Source organism: Plectrocnemia conspersa, unplaced genomic scaffold (genome assembly GCF_051122295.1).
Source record: "Plectrocnemia conspersa isolate PC_06_02 unplaced genomic scaffold, ASM5112229v1 ptg000012l, whole genome shotgun sequence".
In the NCBI taxonomy this organism is placed as follows: Eukaryota; Metazoa; Arthropoda; class Insecta; order Trichoptera; family Polycentropodidae; genus Plectrocnemia; species Plectrocnemia conspersa.
Window position 1 is genome coordinate 31209913 of NW_028277176.1, and position 16228 is coordinate 31226140.

The window sequence follows — 16228 nt, forward strand, 5'->3', positions numbered from 1 at the left end:
GTCAAGAATAGAACCTCACAGCGCAAGCGACAGAGGAGCTCTGACGAAAAAATTTTTTTGCCCCTCTATTTATACCTGCGCACTGAAGTTCCCCCTCCAATTACCCGTGATCAATACAACCGTTAGCAAAATGGCGTCCTGTATTCCATCTGCGCTACTTTAAATTGACAAAAAGTTTACTTGTTTATTTTAAACTAGAAGTTGTCATTAATAGCGTAAATTTGACAGAAAATGATTAATCTTTATCCTTGATCATAATGTTTTTGTTCTTCCTAGGTTGTTATTCGTTTTACACTTTGTCTGTCTGTTTAATCTTTATTTTCGATTACTTCCTAATATAGTAACTGAAATCTTGCATCATGTTTCTCTATATTTTCATCTTTGATATTGTAAAAAGTATAATATTTGCGCGAAGCTTCCGACCCGGGTAGTATTGGAACCAGGTACCCGTTTACCCACGTGTTTTAAAAATAACCGAGTGCTGTACCCTGTTATTTGTGCCGTGTATCCGGTAATTTTAACTTCAATATAATATTTGATTTCTCCATATACAATATACACATATGTGTATCACACAATTTTCCAGCTTCAATTCTAAATTTAAATGTATTCTGTAAATAATATTCATTTAAATCAAGAATAAAGAAATAATACAATATAATTATACATAGTTTTTAAAAATATATATTCCTAATTATTATTAGGTTGCCGATTATCATTTCTGAACGTAATTACTTGATAAAAACAACTTGGAAATTACTTTTTTATTTTTCTTAGGGTTAAATGTCGGATAGAAAAATCAATCTTATCCAAGAGTCTCTTTGTTCTTTGTAATGCTCATACACTTTGAATTCAGTCGCAAGTGATGCAGAAAATAGTAGAAGAAATATTTGAGTTTTTCGCAATTATTCAGGAGTTATATAATTTTTTTCTCCTTCCACATATTGATGTTTGGAATGCTATTACTAACAAACACAGTGCAGATTCGCAAAACGCACTCACTTTCAATAGAGATACACACAATTAGCACCTATTTTATCATTATTTATACATATTCTAACACTAATGAAACTGTTTTTCTGGATTTTTAATCCTAGAATTGCTTTTCTATTATTCGAAAAGGTATTTTTTTTCAAAGTATTGCCATAATTAATGGTAAAGCTATTTTTTTTAATTTCGGGACTACACAGCCTCGGACTGGGTAAAACCAGAATCAGATACCCGCACATTTCTACTGTTATTTGAACAGGTGCCTAGTCATTTTAATTTCAATATAATATTTGTTCTTTCCATATATATATCACACAATTATGTATTTTCAAAATGCAAATTTCTCCGACTATTGTTCTATTTTGCAAAACCCATTTAGAGATTAAGAGCGGTGTATCGAAAAGGGACAGGAAATCTCTTAACAGTCCGAAAGCATTGTTTCACAATATAAGTTTTATGACACATTTCGTTTCGGCATCCTCAAACATTTGCCATTTACAAAAAAAAATGTGAGTATTGACTAAAAATACACGTGCAATACGCAAGGGACGGACGGCATTTAAGTTTATTGTTATTATTTAGAGTCAGTGATTTATGACCGTTTGTTATCCATCGGTTTATAACGCTCCCAAGAGATGTGAACAGATTTTTAAAATTGTATGATGCTTTCAAGTTTATAATCCGTGAGAGTTGGCACTTCGTAATGTTTCTGTAAATTCTTAAAAATGCATTTTTGCTGTCAACAATATATTTGAACGGGTGAGCAAATTTACGTGCTTTTACGATAAGCAAATTCATATATTAAAATTAATCCAAGCTGGCGGACAAAATGCTTAACAAAAGTGGTTCTAAAATATTTCTTTACTATTTTTTTTATCTTACTTTGGTTTCATCACAAAATTAAATCCTGTCTATGGACTTGAAAATATAATTAGGTATTATGACTAAAATTAAATATATTTTAGATACAACTTTATAAAAATTACATTAGTTTTATCTGCGGTGTTATATAATTTATCAGATTGTTTATCTGTTATTCCACGAATATTTGATAAATTTATCAACCGTTCTAGTTTTGTAATTAATTTTGAAATACTAATTTTAATTTGACTGTTGAAGCTTAGGAACTCTTATGTGTATTCTGTGAATAAAATTAATTTCAATCAATAATCAAGAAATAATATAATTATAATTTTTTTTAAATATATGTATTTTTGCTATCAGTATTCAAATCAAATTAATGTAAACAATTCCTTCTGATTTTTATTATAGTCAATTTTATAGTTTTGTTTAAACAATTATACACACATACATCTTTAATCTTTTAACTTTTAAATCTATTATTTAAAAAAAAATATTTAATAGGATTTAATTTAAATCATAATATCATATTTATATTATTTTCAGTGTTTATTCAATTATATAAAATATATATATTATTGTTTTAATGATTAAATCATAAGTACATTATACAATACATATATACCTACGTACATACATAATTGATAACAATTACACATAAATATGTATGTATTTGATTAGATAATTAATATTAATTATTTATTATATTTAATAATAATTTTTATGATGCAAACAATTTTTCATCAAAACATCAAAGTCCTGTTAAAAATAAAACACTAGATGATATTTTTAATTATTACTTTAAAATAAAAACAATAACAGAAATGAGTTGATACCTTTTTAATTAATATGCCTAGATTAAAAAAAAAACTAGGATGTATGTAATGCAATGTATATTATAAAGCAGGTATCGTCAACCTTTTTTGGCTGCGAGTCAAAATAATTAAATGTGACTATTTGGGTCAGTGAAACTTGTTTTTAAATTTACGTATATATTTTCGAATATTTGCATGAAAGATCAAAAAATCGTCATGATGGGCACTAGACGTGGCTTATAAATAGGTATTATTCCTATGTAGTAAATTCCTTTATTATGTTAAAAAAAACAGAACACAAAGAGATGTTATTCAAAATCATATCTTCATATGGAAAATCGCATCGAGAATAATTTTACGATGGAAAAATACAACCATATATCAAGAATGTAAATGTGTAAGTAATTGTAATGTACATACATACATAAATATATTTAGTGTTTTATATACCAAAGTATTAAAAAAAAAACAACAATAATTCCGTACTATTTAAAATATGTTGAAACCATTGGTGTTGTCTGAATTACTATGGTGAGCAATTAACTAAATACTATTTACAAGAATAGAGCGAAAATTCTTTCTTTTGTCATTGTATTCTTGGGTGGGTTTTTTTCAGGTAGCAATCCCAACATCTGGAACGGGTAAATAGTATACCCTAAATAAGTTCTTTTTAAGTAATATGAAAGAAGGTTAATTTTTGTGATTAAATAAATTAGACCACATTGGATTCAACAAGAAAAGTTTTGTTCGGTAAAGGTTAATTAATCCGGACAGGATTATTACAGACAGTGCTAACACTAATTTACAGCGATATTGACCCATGCATTTGTCATTTCCTATGTAAAAAAATATAAAAGCAAAATAGTTTTCTGGATTTTTATAAAATTAAATATCTTTTATTTGAGGAAAAAAGTGTTTTTACTTAATTGTACATATTTCCTGATTTAGTTAGCCGATTGCAGTGTTTTAATGGAGAAATCAAATACATTCTTAGGTAATTCACAATATACATTTTTTTCTTAAATTTTAATAAAAATTATCCAGAATTGTCATTAAATTCATCATTAGTGTCTAAAACAATTACCTACATGGAAAGTAATGTATAAGTGATTGATAGAAAATTTAATTACTTTTAATTTAATTTAAAATACCTTGCAACGACTAGAACTGGAAATATTTTGAAAATTAACGTAAGAAATTACTCAAATGCCATGAGCTAAAATTTTCAAACTAGGGTTATCTTGGACATATTTTATTTAGAACTAAATACATTTTTAATATTATGTTAAAAAAAAGTAATTAGCCATCCTATAAAAACGGATAATGAATAGCAAAATTCGAATGTGATAACAAATAAAATGGCTGTGTACAAAGATGAGAGCCAATTTTAATGTTGATCTTATGCGTCCCACAGATTGAAAACCACTGGTAAAGTAATTGCAACATATGTACCAATTTAAGTGACAGTAATAAATTTAATTATTTTTATTAAAAACAACTCGTCAGTCGAGTGCTAAAAAAGGGTTGCATTGAATGAACTAACTCACAATTAAGAAATCTAATGTTGAAATAATAAAACAAAATCCATCGTCGTTGCGTGAGAATATTGTTGTAAATCATGGACCAATAAAGAAAACCTTGTTTCAATTTACATAGCCATTAGTGATAAAAGCTATTATTATTATTGAATGCATTGCTTCATGAATTAATATATAAAAATATTAGACAAGCATTGCAATTTATTTAACTCGATAAGATAAATTGGTGTTCCTGGAAAGGGCTTTTACATTCGATTCTTTCTTTATCTCTACTAAGTCAAACAATATTTTTGTAGACGTAATAAAAATGCATTTGAATCGTTTCATAAACCGATTGAAAAAATTGGTGGCCCTTAAAAGGGCCGTTTTGTCAAAGAGGAGGTTGGCAGTCAAATTACTTGGAGCTGGTGTATTTAGTGACAGCTTTGGTGCCTTCACTGACGGCGTGCTTAGCCAATTCTCCAGGAAGCAAGAGCCTGACGGCAGTCTGGATCTCCCTGCTGGTGATGGTGGAACGCTTGTTGTAGTGAGCCAGGCGAGAAGATTCGGCCGCGATGCGTTCGAACAGATCGTTGACGAAGCTGTTCATGATGCTCATCGCTTTCGAAGAAATGCCAGTGTCGGGGTGAACCTGCTTCAGTACTTTGTAGATGTAGATGGCATAACTTTCCTTCCTCTTCTTCCTTTTGTTCTTCTTCTTGTCGGTTTTGGTGATGTTCTTCTGGGCCTTGCCGGACTTCTTCGCTGCCTTCCCGCTGATTTTCGGTGCCATGATCAGACTTTGCCGCGAAGCTTAGTCGGAGTGGATGCGCAAAAATTTGAAAAGACCGGTAGAGTTTACTATCGGATAAACGCAGCGCAAGTAGGGGGACGCGGCATCGGTGGAGTGGTGGGGGATCGCGGCGTGTACCGCGACTGATATAAATATACAGCCCGTCCACCGCAAAAATTTATACTCGCTCAATCGCTCTTCTGCGGTTGTGCTCGTATACTTCATCTATCTACATGTCGGGTCGCGGTAAAGGAGGCAAGGTCAAGGGAAAGGCGAAGTCCCGTTCTAGCAGAGCTGGACTTCAGTTCCCCGTGGGACGTATTCATCGTCTCTTGAGGAAGGGAAACTATGCCGAGAGAGTCGGCGCTGGAGCTCCCGTCTATTTGGCAGCCGTCATGGAATATCTGGCCGCTGAAGTTCTCGAGTTGGCCGGAAACGCCGCTCGCGACAACAAGAAGACCAGAATCATCCCCAGACATCTTCAACTAGCCATCCGTAATGACGAGGAATTAAACAAACTTCTCTCCGGAGTCACCATCGCTCAAGGAGGTGTTTTACCTAACATTCAAGCCGTTCTCTTACCGAAGAAGACCGAAAAGAAGGCTTAATTAATCGCCTGCTATTCATTGACAAAAGGCCCTTTTAAGGGCCACCAATTTATTAAATCGGTTATTTAGACCCTGCTATATATTTTTTTAATTAGTGTAACAAGTGATAAATCCAAATTAAACTACAATCTTCACTGGTTATTCAGCATTTTTTTAGGTTAGAAATCGGGCTGCAGTTAATGTTATTAAATTTACAAGATATTGAAAGAAATTTCGCAAGAATTTAATTATAATGTAATAGAGATTACAATAGTACCTGTTTGGGGCAAAAGATAAACTTATATTGAATTATGAAATACCGGTAAAATATTTTTTTACTTTATTTGAAATCGTATAGCCCACCCAAGATGTTAGCGCTCATCATCGTGTTGTAAATAAGGGTGCGTATACGCATGCATGCATACATATGTACTTAATTTTCCGCGAATTTGTTTACGCACACCGATAGGAGAACGTTACAAATCTAAATCAGGGGTAGGGTGACCATACGTTGAAAATTGAATTAAAAATTATAATGTGTTATATTTTATTATAAATTATTGTCATGTTGTGGTATTTTGTAATCAATAAAACAATTCCTGTAATATTCTATTGGTATTTTAAAAAATATTATATTGAACAAGATATTCAACCTGGAGAGTGATACCAAAACTGCTCTCGTGAATATGTATATAAATAAACAAAATAAGTAAGAAAGTGATATTTTACACTTTCCTCAACAAATTAAAGTAAAAATTAATTTCACATGGTCACCCTATTATATTCTCTCACCAATACTATGACGATGAGCGTCATATCTTGGACGGACTATACGACTTATTTGTTGAAACAATAGCTACGTGGCTAAAAACAGGGGTATGTACCTTTTTTATGCCAAGGGTCGTTTAAATATTCATAAAATCATCTGCGGGCTATTCACAATTAACGTTTCTTTGTGATGCATGAATACTATTCTCTAAGAATCATTTTATTGCCAGAAATGTTTATAATCAAAGATATTGAAAAATACATCATTCAATAATTAAATTTATGGATGGGCCTGAGGTTCTCAACCATCTAACTTGTAACAGAGAAATGACTGCGCTCTTTTTTATGGCAGGGATGGCTGGCTAAGTGAAAACGAAAGCAGGTATTGCATGCACGAAATTCTTTTTACGATTTTTTACATTTTTATCTCCATTCAGACATATTTTTACTCAAATAATCCACGGAATATGCTTCACTAAACATTGGTGTTGAATATTAGCAATAAGTAAATTTCAAGAATTATTTTTAAATAAAATATTATTGTTAAACATTATTTCAAAAATGGTTGAAGTTTAATGAAATTCGCAAATTGCGAATGTTTCAAGTTCAGAAACTGAAAAGAATAATTAAAAAATTTGAGGAGACTGGGTCGATTATTAATAAAATTATCTATATAAAATTAATTAGATAATTAAACTTATCCATATGCTTTCGATTTTTAAATCAAAAATACCTAATTGCCACATTATTAATTAACCTGAAGATTTTTTGTAAAACTGAATTAAATTATTTAAAAAATAGTGTATGAATAATTATTAGTATTTTATTTCAATAAATTGAATTTTTTTCACTCTGTGTCCTAATATTGAAATTAACTTTCTTTAAGCCGCGTGAGCAACATTCGTGTGAGCGATCGATTTGTGACCAATTTTCATGCGAATAATGATCACCGAAACTTTAATATAATATCGACTAAGCTGATCCTCCATATTGTTCCAAAATTACGGCTTTTTAAAAAATTTTGGGGGGAAAAAATCAAAGAAATAAAAAAATGCTCTATGATATAAATTTAAAACTAATGTAGAAAATGAAATAAAAAAATATGTGATGTGATATATACATTCATTTTTTATAAACACAAGTACATACAATTACGCCTGGCAAAGGTTGCAATATTCAGGTAGATTTGTGTATAGTTTGTGTTAATATATATTTTTAAGAGTTAATACTTTTGTTTTAAAACACTAGCTTATTATAAAAAAAAAATTTATAAATAAAGATTATTTTATTGTTTTGAATAGCCCCTGTATTGAAACAAGACAGCGGATTAGACTGGTTAAAGAATTTAGTTGATATATTGTTCATGAAGACTAAAATTACTGCAGGCAATGTCCTCAAGTCTCGTTATTTTTATCGAACGGAAAAAATGTAAAAATCGATTTTTCTTTAAAAGAATAAACGGATTTGTTTTGAAAATAAATAGAGGATGAAACTGGTTATCTGACTCGAAATTGAACACACGAACATATACAATATGTACGTGTGTGCGAAATAAATATAAGATAAAATAAATAATGAGAGTTTATTTTTACATAAATATATTATGCTACGGCCCGCTTAACATAGCAAACATCTGTATTCGGCCCAGAGGGAAAAAAAGTTGAGCATGACTGGTTTACAGAATCGATGGAAATGTGCTTGCTTTCTAGGCGGGTTAAACCCTCGGATCTCCGATTTTGACAGTTAAAAAGTTTTGAAATGAGCCACCATCGTGTTCCCGCACCAGATGGTTTTCATTTCTTTGTTAAGATTTGTCCCTTAAGTGGTTTTATGACCTGGGCCATTTCCGCTCGCCTTTTTTAATTTGAGCCAAGGTTGCCGCCATCGGTAAACGCCTTAAAGAAGATTTTTACGTTAAAATTTTATTACTTTATGACCCATCAGTCACTCAATATTATTACCGTTGAAAATGTATTTTTCAATATATTTTTATTAAAGAGAGGGAGAATCAAATGTATATTGTAAACTAAATTGGTGTGTTAAAAGTATTTTGCCATTTTCAAAACTTGCCGCTCTTAGGCATTATAACAATTATGTTTTTATCAAGTCTTTTTACTAATATTTTCGCGTTTTTCTTTATTAGTTCTAAATAAAATACTTTTTTAGGTAAAATTAAAAAAATTGGTTAATAAAAATATGAAATGGGAATCATATTTACATTTTTTATAACATTACTACGACTTATAATAAATGAAAATTGATTAATGCATATCTAAACCTAATTTCACAAAAAATGATCTCTTCTCAGAAGTCAAAAATCTATATAAAAAGCAATAAAATCATGCCTTTAATATTAATAATATCCATTTACCTAGTCTGTAATAAGTTCCATTATTTTTTCTTACCGTTTATTAATTTATTTCTTAGATTAAATTATTATTAAGGTAAGATATTTAGATAGAAGAAAAAGAGAAATTGTTAAGTATATGAGAAAAGTTATAAATTTTAAAAATGTTTCTGCGTATTAATTTTTCACATACAAAGTACGTACCAACTGGAGTTATATAAATTAATTAAAACTGCATCATTTAAATAGCCACCAAGCGTACAATGTTGATTATATTATTAAAATTATATTACAATATAGCATTATTTTTAATTTTCATTGCATAATAATAGATTATTAGTTATAGTAAGGAATATGTAAAATGTAATGCGTATAAGGAATTAGTTGTTTTATCACAGTTGGGTTTAAATATTTTTCAACGCTAAACGACTGTACCTATATTATATTTTATTTTTTTAAATTTAAAATAGCTTAATTGAGAATCAATATGATTTATAAAATATGCAGGGAATTATCCAGATTATTATAAAAACCTTTTTGAAACTCGTATTACGTAAAGGAGTTGAGGTACTCTGATATGAAATAGGAGTTTGATGCTAAACTGCAAGCTTATTGTGTGCATTTTAAATTTAAAAAGATAGATGATGGTCTTTTAAATGCATTTGATTCGAAAGTAGTAGTTTTATTTGTTCAATTATGGCAAAATTGGAATTAAAGAGATGACATTGAAGCAGAAAAGCGAGCGGAATGAAGGTAAAAATTATCAGGCGATATAATGATTTCGGTGCGCTACGTTCGAATTCATACCCCAGAGTGGATCGGAGCTCTGATTCATTCGTTTCACTACGACTACGCAATGGCAGATACCGCAGTAGAGACACCAGCTCCGGCGACTCCCGCCAAGAAGACCAAGGCTGCAGCAGGAGCCAAGAAAGCCGTCAAGAAACCGACGCACCCTCCGACTTCGGAGATGGTCAACAAGGCCATCGCTGACTTAAAGGAGAAAAAAGGTTCATCCCTGCAAGCCATCAAGAAGTACATCGCCGCCAACTACAAGGTTGACTCTGACCGAGTAGCTATATTCGTCAGGAAGTACCTGAAGCAAGCCGTCGAAAATGGATCTTTAGTCCGCACCAAAGGCTCTTTCAAACTAGAGTCCAAGAACAAGCCGGCCGCTGCCAAGAAGGAAAAGGCCCCGAAGGCGAAGAAGGCTGGAGTCAAAGCCGGACGCGTTGAGAAGAAGACGGTTGTAGCTAAGAAAGCTGCCGCTCCTAAAAAGGCCGCCCCCAAGAAGCCCAAAGCAGCAGCTACCCCGAAGAAAGCTGCCGCCGCTAAGCCTAAAAAGACTCCTACCAAGGCAAAGAAGACTACCAAGCCGCCCACTAAGAAGCCGAAAACGCCCAAACCCAAAAAGGCCTCCACTGGCGCACCCAGAGGCAGACCTGCAGGCAAGAAAGCCGCCGCTAAGAAGTAAATTATCATATTTACGTCCAGACTTCGACAAAGGCCCTTTTCAGGGCCACCAATTTTTGTATCGGTTATTTTATATTCTATGCTTTCTTATTTTGATGTATTACTAAGGCGATTAATTTAACAATTCTTTTGTTAGTGTATTTTTTAATTTGAATTTGAAATCATATTACTAAACTAATATTTAAATTGAGTGATTGAAAAATAAATTTGAATATAAATTAAATTAATTTAACACATTGCGTTGTGTGTGCACAAATTTGTGCGTTTCATCATTTTAACTTCATACGAAAAAAACCCACGTGAACTGCGTATTTACTGTAACGTATTTATTTAGGGATTTACCTGTAGATGTTACTAATATCATATTAACTAAAAATGTTCAAAAAAGTAGAAATTCTAAATTCCAGAGGCTCTAAACTCGGGTAAAAAAATTTGTTTCAAGATGTATGTTTACATATATACAATGAAAATCGACCGTGTTAAGTGTTAAAAATTAATTAAATACATTTATATATTATTAATACGTGATTCGCAATTTGGTGTTGATTGATTTCACTATTTCTAATAAATAATATGTTAGAAATAGTAAATTTATTAGAAATAGTAAAATCAATCAACATCAAATTGCGAATCACGTATTAATAATATATAAATGTATTTAATTAATTTTTAACACTTAACGGTCGACTTACGCTGCGATATTCGCAAGACACTCAACAGTCCAATTTCGAACAAATGTAACGTTTCTAACGTTTCCGTTAGGCTAAGCGCACGCTGTTATAAAAATTTCACTGAAAAACCCCACCTTGTCATTTTGATTCAGGTAAAGATGGTAATTTTTTTAGAGATATGTTTCTTGAAATTCTTCTCTACAAAATTACAAAAAACCCAATTTATTCAAAGGTAACCGCATAAAAAAAACGAAATGTTAAGCCAAACCTAATATCTAAGTACATATTATCAACCCGAAGCATTATAACAAAATAATCAGTGATTCTCAACGCTTAATTGCGTTCATTTTTTTTTACAACTTTTTTGCATTATTATATTTTGTTTGGTTTATAATATATTTTTGTGATGCTTATTTATTTCATACTCCTTCATTTATTGATACGATTTTCCAAGAAATAAATTACAGTAAATCAAATTCAAAATTTTATAATATAAAATATAATGTTTTTTTATTTATTATTATTTTCTGTTATATATGTATGTACATTTTAAGTTTTTAATAAATCGGTAGTTGAGATATCGTGGGCATTTAAACACAGATTCATCAATCCCTAATGTGGTGTTTTATAATATTTAGACCTGAAATGATCCCGATCTGTTCAAAGTAAATAAGGTGTTCTCAACATGTTTTCAATTGCCAACACATTGAATACCGGGCATTATTCCGTGCGGCGGAGATTATTTGCGAAAATTAGGACTTTAATTAATTTGTTCAACTATCCAAGCACATTGTGGTTTGAGTGTGTATCTTTATTGGATGCGAAGTATACAGTAAGTGTGCGTTTTTCATTATTTTAACACATTGCGCACCGTGTGCTAAAAATACAAAAAGTGGTAAATATATAAAATTAACGCAATAAAATGTTTTGAATCACTGATATTTTTTATTATACTAAATATACAATATAAAATAATAATACATAAATAATAAAAGATTGCATTTAGTCACAGGTTAACGTTACGATTGTTCGAAATTGAACGGTTGGGTGTCGTGCAAATATCGCCGCATAACTTGACCGTCAAGTGTTATAAATTTGGAATTGATCGTATAGGAACTAGGATATATATAAACTATTGTGATACTTATTTATTTATTTAAAGTGAATATTATGTTATTGATTGCTTAGTATTGTTAATTGATAATATTCTACAAATCTACAATATTTATTTCACCGATTGCTTTTTCTTAGTTAATCGCATATCCTATGCTTAATGTTTGTAAGCATTGAATTAATTTAACCGGTTAATTTTTTTGTTGGCCCTTAAAAGGGCCTTTTATTAATTACGTGGATGGTAAATTAAGTTTTCTTTTCAGTTTTCTTAGGTAAAAGAACAGCTTGGATGTTAGGCAAGACGCCTCCTTGAGCGATGGTGACTCCGGAGAGAAGTTTGTTCAATTCTTCGTCATTACGGATAGCCAGTTGAAGATGTCTGGGGATGATTCTGGTCTTCTTGTTGTCGCGAGCGGCGTTACCGGCCAACTCGAGGACTTCGGCCGCCAGATATTCCATGACTGCAGCCAAATATACTGGAGCTCCAGCGCCAACCCTCTCGGCATAATTGCCTTTTCTTAAAAGACGATGAATACGACCCACGGGAAACTGGAGTCCGGCGCGACTAGAGCGGGACTTTGCCTTTCCCTTAACCTTGCCTCCTTTTCCGCGACCAGACATATTGAAAATATGAAGTAGACGATAGCGACTGCACACTGAGCAGCAACTGTACCATCTGCTCGTTGTGTATGTGTATTTATAGCATCAAAGGGGGCGCTCAATTGATTCCCCTCGAAGGAACATAGCAGCTGCAGTTCCCCCTGTTTGCACGCAACTGTCGAAACTGGGCTATAAAAATTGAGAACGGCATTTTGACGGGCATTCAGACCCCAGCGTCAGAGTATCGTCGTCATGGCGCCCAAAATCAGCGGAAAAGCAGCGAAGAAGTCTGGCAAGGCCCAGAAGAACATCACTAAAACCGACAAAAAGAAGAACAAAAGGAAGAAGAGGAAGGAAAGTTATGCCATCTACATCTACAAAGTGTTGAAGCAAGTCCACCCCGACACTGGCATTTCCTCGAAAGCGATGAGCATCATGAACAGCTTCGTCAACGATCTATTCGAACGCATCGCAACCGAATCTTCTCGCTTGGCTCACTACAACAAGCGTTCCACCATCACCAGCAGGGAGATCCAGACTGCCGTTAGGCTCTTGCTCCCCGGAGAGTTGGCTAAGCACGCCGTCAGTGAAGGCACTAAGGCCGTTACTAAGTACACCAGCTCCAAGTAAATCTTGACTGCATCTTCAATATAAACAAGGCCCTTTTAAGGGCCGCCAAATTTTCATTTCGGTTAATAATACGATTCTATTTAAATTAAACCCTTGACACTTTTTAAGAGTAAAAGTGAAATAAAAGATGTTCCGATTAAGCTTTTCACAAAATAAAATTTATAATGAGAGCGTATTTTTTCACAATTTAAGTTTTATGACACATTTCGTTTCGGCATCCGCAAATATGAAAAGAGCAAATTCTGCGTGTACAATTAGATGATTTATAAATAGAGGATTATAAAATTCTATGATGCTTTGAAGTTTACAATTCGCGAAAGTTGACAATGGTTGGCACTTTTCTGTTAATACTTTGACTCATCCAGGACAGTTAAGTCGATTCACGTATTTTTACGATAAGAAAATTTATATATTAAAATTATCCAATGCTAACGGACAAAAGGCGACATCAACCATAATGGTTTTGTAGCAAACAATATTTATAGCTGCCGTTGTACAGAATCAATCAATATTCTCTTCACATATCAGATGCATTCTTGTATCATTAATATGTATTTCGTCAATCCTAGGCATAATTGTAGATGCTGAAATTCGAAGAGGTGCCTCTAATTGAATTAGATTTCTATGTTTAGTTTTTATTGACATTGCACTATAATTCAATCAATGAATTTTTCTGATATAACGCGAGTGACTATTTTCAGAACAATCGAAGTGAATAAACGGATCTACCACCTACAAATATCCTATACGTGGATCATTTTTAGAAGGAAAATATTTATTAAAATTATTAAAAAGCATGTTTAAGTGCTTTATAATTATCTGAATAAGATTAGAATTATCCTTGTTTGAATTAATCGTGGTTGCAAATAAAGAAAACATAGAAAACACTTCTTCCATTTTTCTCTTCCAGAACATATGTTTTTTTAAATGCCTTAATCTTTTCTGCTACATTAAAATAATCAGGTAACGATGTTTGAATTAACGATTGACGTGCCAAGCAGTTTTTAATAGGAAAAATTAAAAAAAAAAAATTTCAGAATTTTATTTAAAAAGCTTAAAAATTACACTACAAATAAAATGAAATGAATTCTTAACTAATAATAAACCATATCAGTTATTTTATAATAAGATTTTTGCTGCTGTACGAGTACATTCGATACCAAATGCTTTAAATCAGTGAGCGCCATGCCTTCCAATTTTTACACACATACATTCACGCGTGCTAGAGCCGAGTCACAAGAATAAATCATATATGTCGCACGAAAATACGATTGTGTGTTTTTGTTTCTACCTGCGCTGCAGTAAGGGTTATTATCGGGGTTATTATTCGACGAGTGTATGCAGGAGTCGATAACAATTTTACTCGTATGATATATTATTTAAAAAATGTAATTAAAAACTTTGGTGAGTTTTCTTTGGCTTCGTTACAACAAGACTATCACTTTCTTATGACGTAGAAGAAGAAGATTGGGAGTTCATTTTCAATTTTCAAAAAGTCACTGAAAAATTGTGAGAGTACCGAATCCAAAGTCAGTTTGCTGTTAACTGATACGTCAAAAATTCGTACTGCAATACTCTTGTGAATGTATTGTTTACGTATACAGATGTATGCGAGAGAGAAGCAATACATGCGCGTAAGAATATTCGTTGTCTCGCTTGTTTTATATAAATTTTGTAACTTTCGTATGTAATAAAAAAAAAATATTTGTTAACAAAATTTTATTAAATTATTATTATTACAAAATTATCTGAAATTACCAGTTATTAGTTAAAATTGCCAGAACATTAAATAATAAAAATACTACTTAATCTTTAAAGCCAAAAAATCACAAATATTAAAATTGCAAAAAATTCACCTTATTTTAATCACTTTTTAAGATGCATTGATTCATTCAAAGCAATATAAGTCTTTAATCAGTTTCTGTATCTGCCTCTGATTCTGTGTAGCTTGCACTGATAGTCTCTGAAGGACCAATGCTGACAACATCATCTTTTGAGTCTGAATCTGAAGCATACACAATTCTTTGTAAGTTTTCGGTAATTATCTTGAGCTTTTATTGGAGTCACATTCACAATTTTGCGGGAGTTTTTACTTGCTGCACTGGATGCAGAACCAGCACGACTTTTTTGAGTTAAAAATGATGGTCCACTCTCATCATCCCTCTCTCCGATAGGTAATTCTTTAACAATAGAAATTCCAATGTTGTATTTAGTGATACGGACTCTACTGTAATTCAATTCTATGCAGAGGATCTTTTCAACATTTGACGGGTCAAACCTTATACTCTAAGGCATGGTTTCCCAAACTATGTTCCGCGGAACACTGGTGTTCCGTGGATCCAAAATAGGTGTTCCGCGGAGTCTAAATAGATATTTCACAAAAATTTGGAGTAAATTAAAAAAATTGTTAGTCTTGCTAATACGTAAAAATTGTTCATAAATCTGATAAAAAAGCTTGAAACTATTGTAATTTATTGCGTTAAAACAGGATTGGGTGTATACTTTTGGAAATATAAATGATTTAAAAAAAAAGGTGCATGAAAATGCATCGATTTTCTTGTACATTAATTTAGTCTGGTTGCTTACAATACAGATTTTTTTCCATTTTGACAAAAAAAAAATATTACAGAATTTACATATTATTCAAAAACTACCCATGGATCTTTGGTTGAAAACAGGAAATTTGACAAAAGAAAGGCGAAATACTTCTACTGATACATCTATCATCGAAGAAGAAAATAATCCAAAAACTGAGAATACAACTGCTCATTAGTATGCCTGATATAAAAAAAATTGTAATTTAAGAACCCAAAATCATGAGAGTCATTAGGAGTTTTATTTATTTGAATTTTTATGTTTATGAAATAAATGATATTACTATTATGAATTATCCAACCTAAAAAATAAGCTAAGTGTTCCGCCAAAGTTTTCGGATTTGCCAAGTGTTCCGTCGCTGAAAAAGTTTGGGAAACCCTGCTCTAAGGTGTTACGAGGTTTCCTCTAGCAGAAAAACCCATTCACTTTTCTGGCCATTTTCTGGCTTCAGCCGCCAACAACGGGAAG

At 32.0% G+C, this 16228-nt stretch overlaps 5 protein-coding genes across 5 annotated transcripts; 3 read left to right on the plus strand and 2 right to left on the minus strand.

The window, feature by feature from the left end:
• Positions 1-4481: 4481 nt before the first annotated feature.
• LOC148228980 (histone H2B-like) lies at positions 4482-4989 on the minus strand. The gene has a single exon (XM_088199603.1). The coding sequence runs from the start codon at positions 4974-4976 to the stop codon at positions 4599-4601; it is 378 nt and encodes a 125-aa protein (XP_088055729.1). The 5' UTR covers positions 4977-4989; the 3' UTR covers positions 4482-4598.
• Positions 4990-5183: 194 nt separating this feature from the next.
• Positions 5184-6142, plus strand: LOC148228981 (histone H2A-like). Its single transcript, XM_088199444.1, has one exon. The coding sequence runs from the start codon at positions 5210-5212 to the stop codon at positions 5582-5584; it is 375 nt and encodes a 124-aa protein (XP_088055570.1). The 5' UTR covers positions 5184-5209; the 3' UTR covers positions 5585-6142.
• Positions 6143-9457: 3315 nt separating this feature from the next.
• On the plus strand, positions 9458-10493 carry LOC148228982 (histone H1-like). The gene has a single exon (XM_088199826.1). It carries the CDS (start codon positions 9535-9537, stop codon positions 10150-10152), a length of 618 nt encoding a protein of 205 aa, XP_088055952.1. The 5' UTR covers positions 9458-9534; the 3' UTR covers positions 10153-10493.
• A 1426-nt stretch (positions 10494-11919) lies between these two features.
• On the minus strand, positions 11920-12575 carry LOC148228983 (histone H2A-like). Its single transcript, XM_088199261.1, has one exon. It carries the CDS (start codon positions 12554-12556, stop codon positions 12182-12184), a length of 375 nt encoding a protein of 124 aa, XP_088055387.1. The 5' UTR covers positions 12557-12575; the 3' UTR covers positions 11920-12181.
• Positions 12576-12787: 212 nt separating this feature from the next.
• Positions 12788-13165, plus strand: LOC148228984 (histone H2B.1/H2B.2-like). The gene has a single exon (XM_088199262.1). It carries the CDS (start codon positions 12788-12790, stop codon positions 13163-13165), a length of 378 nt encoding a protein of 125 aa, XP_088055388.1.
• The last annotated feature ends 3063 nt before the right edge of the window (positions 13166-16228 follow it).

Excerpts from the sequence above, each read along its gene's own strand:
- LOC148228980 (XM_088199603.1), bottom strand. The coding sequence starts at position 4,976 with ATGGCACCGAAAATCAGCGGGAAGGCAGCGAAGAAGTCCGGCAAGGCC.
- LOC148228981 (XM_088199444.1), top strand. The coding sequence starts at position 5,210 with ATGTCGGGTCGCGGTAAAGGAGGCAAGGTCAAGGGAAAGGCGAAGTCC.
- LOC148228982 (XM_088199826.1), top strand. The coding sequence starts at position 9,535 with ATGGCAGATACCGCAGTAGAGACACCAGCTCCGGCGACTCCCGCCAAG.
- LOC148228983 (XM_088199261.1), bottom strand. The coding sequence starts at position 12,556 with ATGTCTGGTCGCGGAAAAGGAGGCAAGGTTAAGGGAAAGGCAAAGTCC.
- LOC148228984 (XM_088199262.1), top strand. The coding sequence starts at position 12,788 with ATGGCGCCCAAAATCAGCGGAAAAGCAGCGAAGAAGTCTGGCAAGGCC.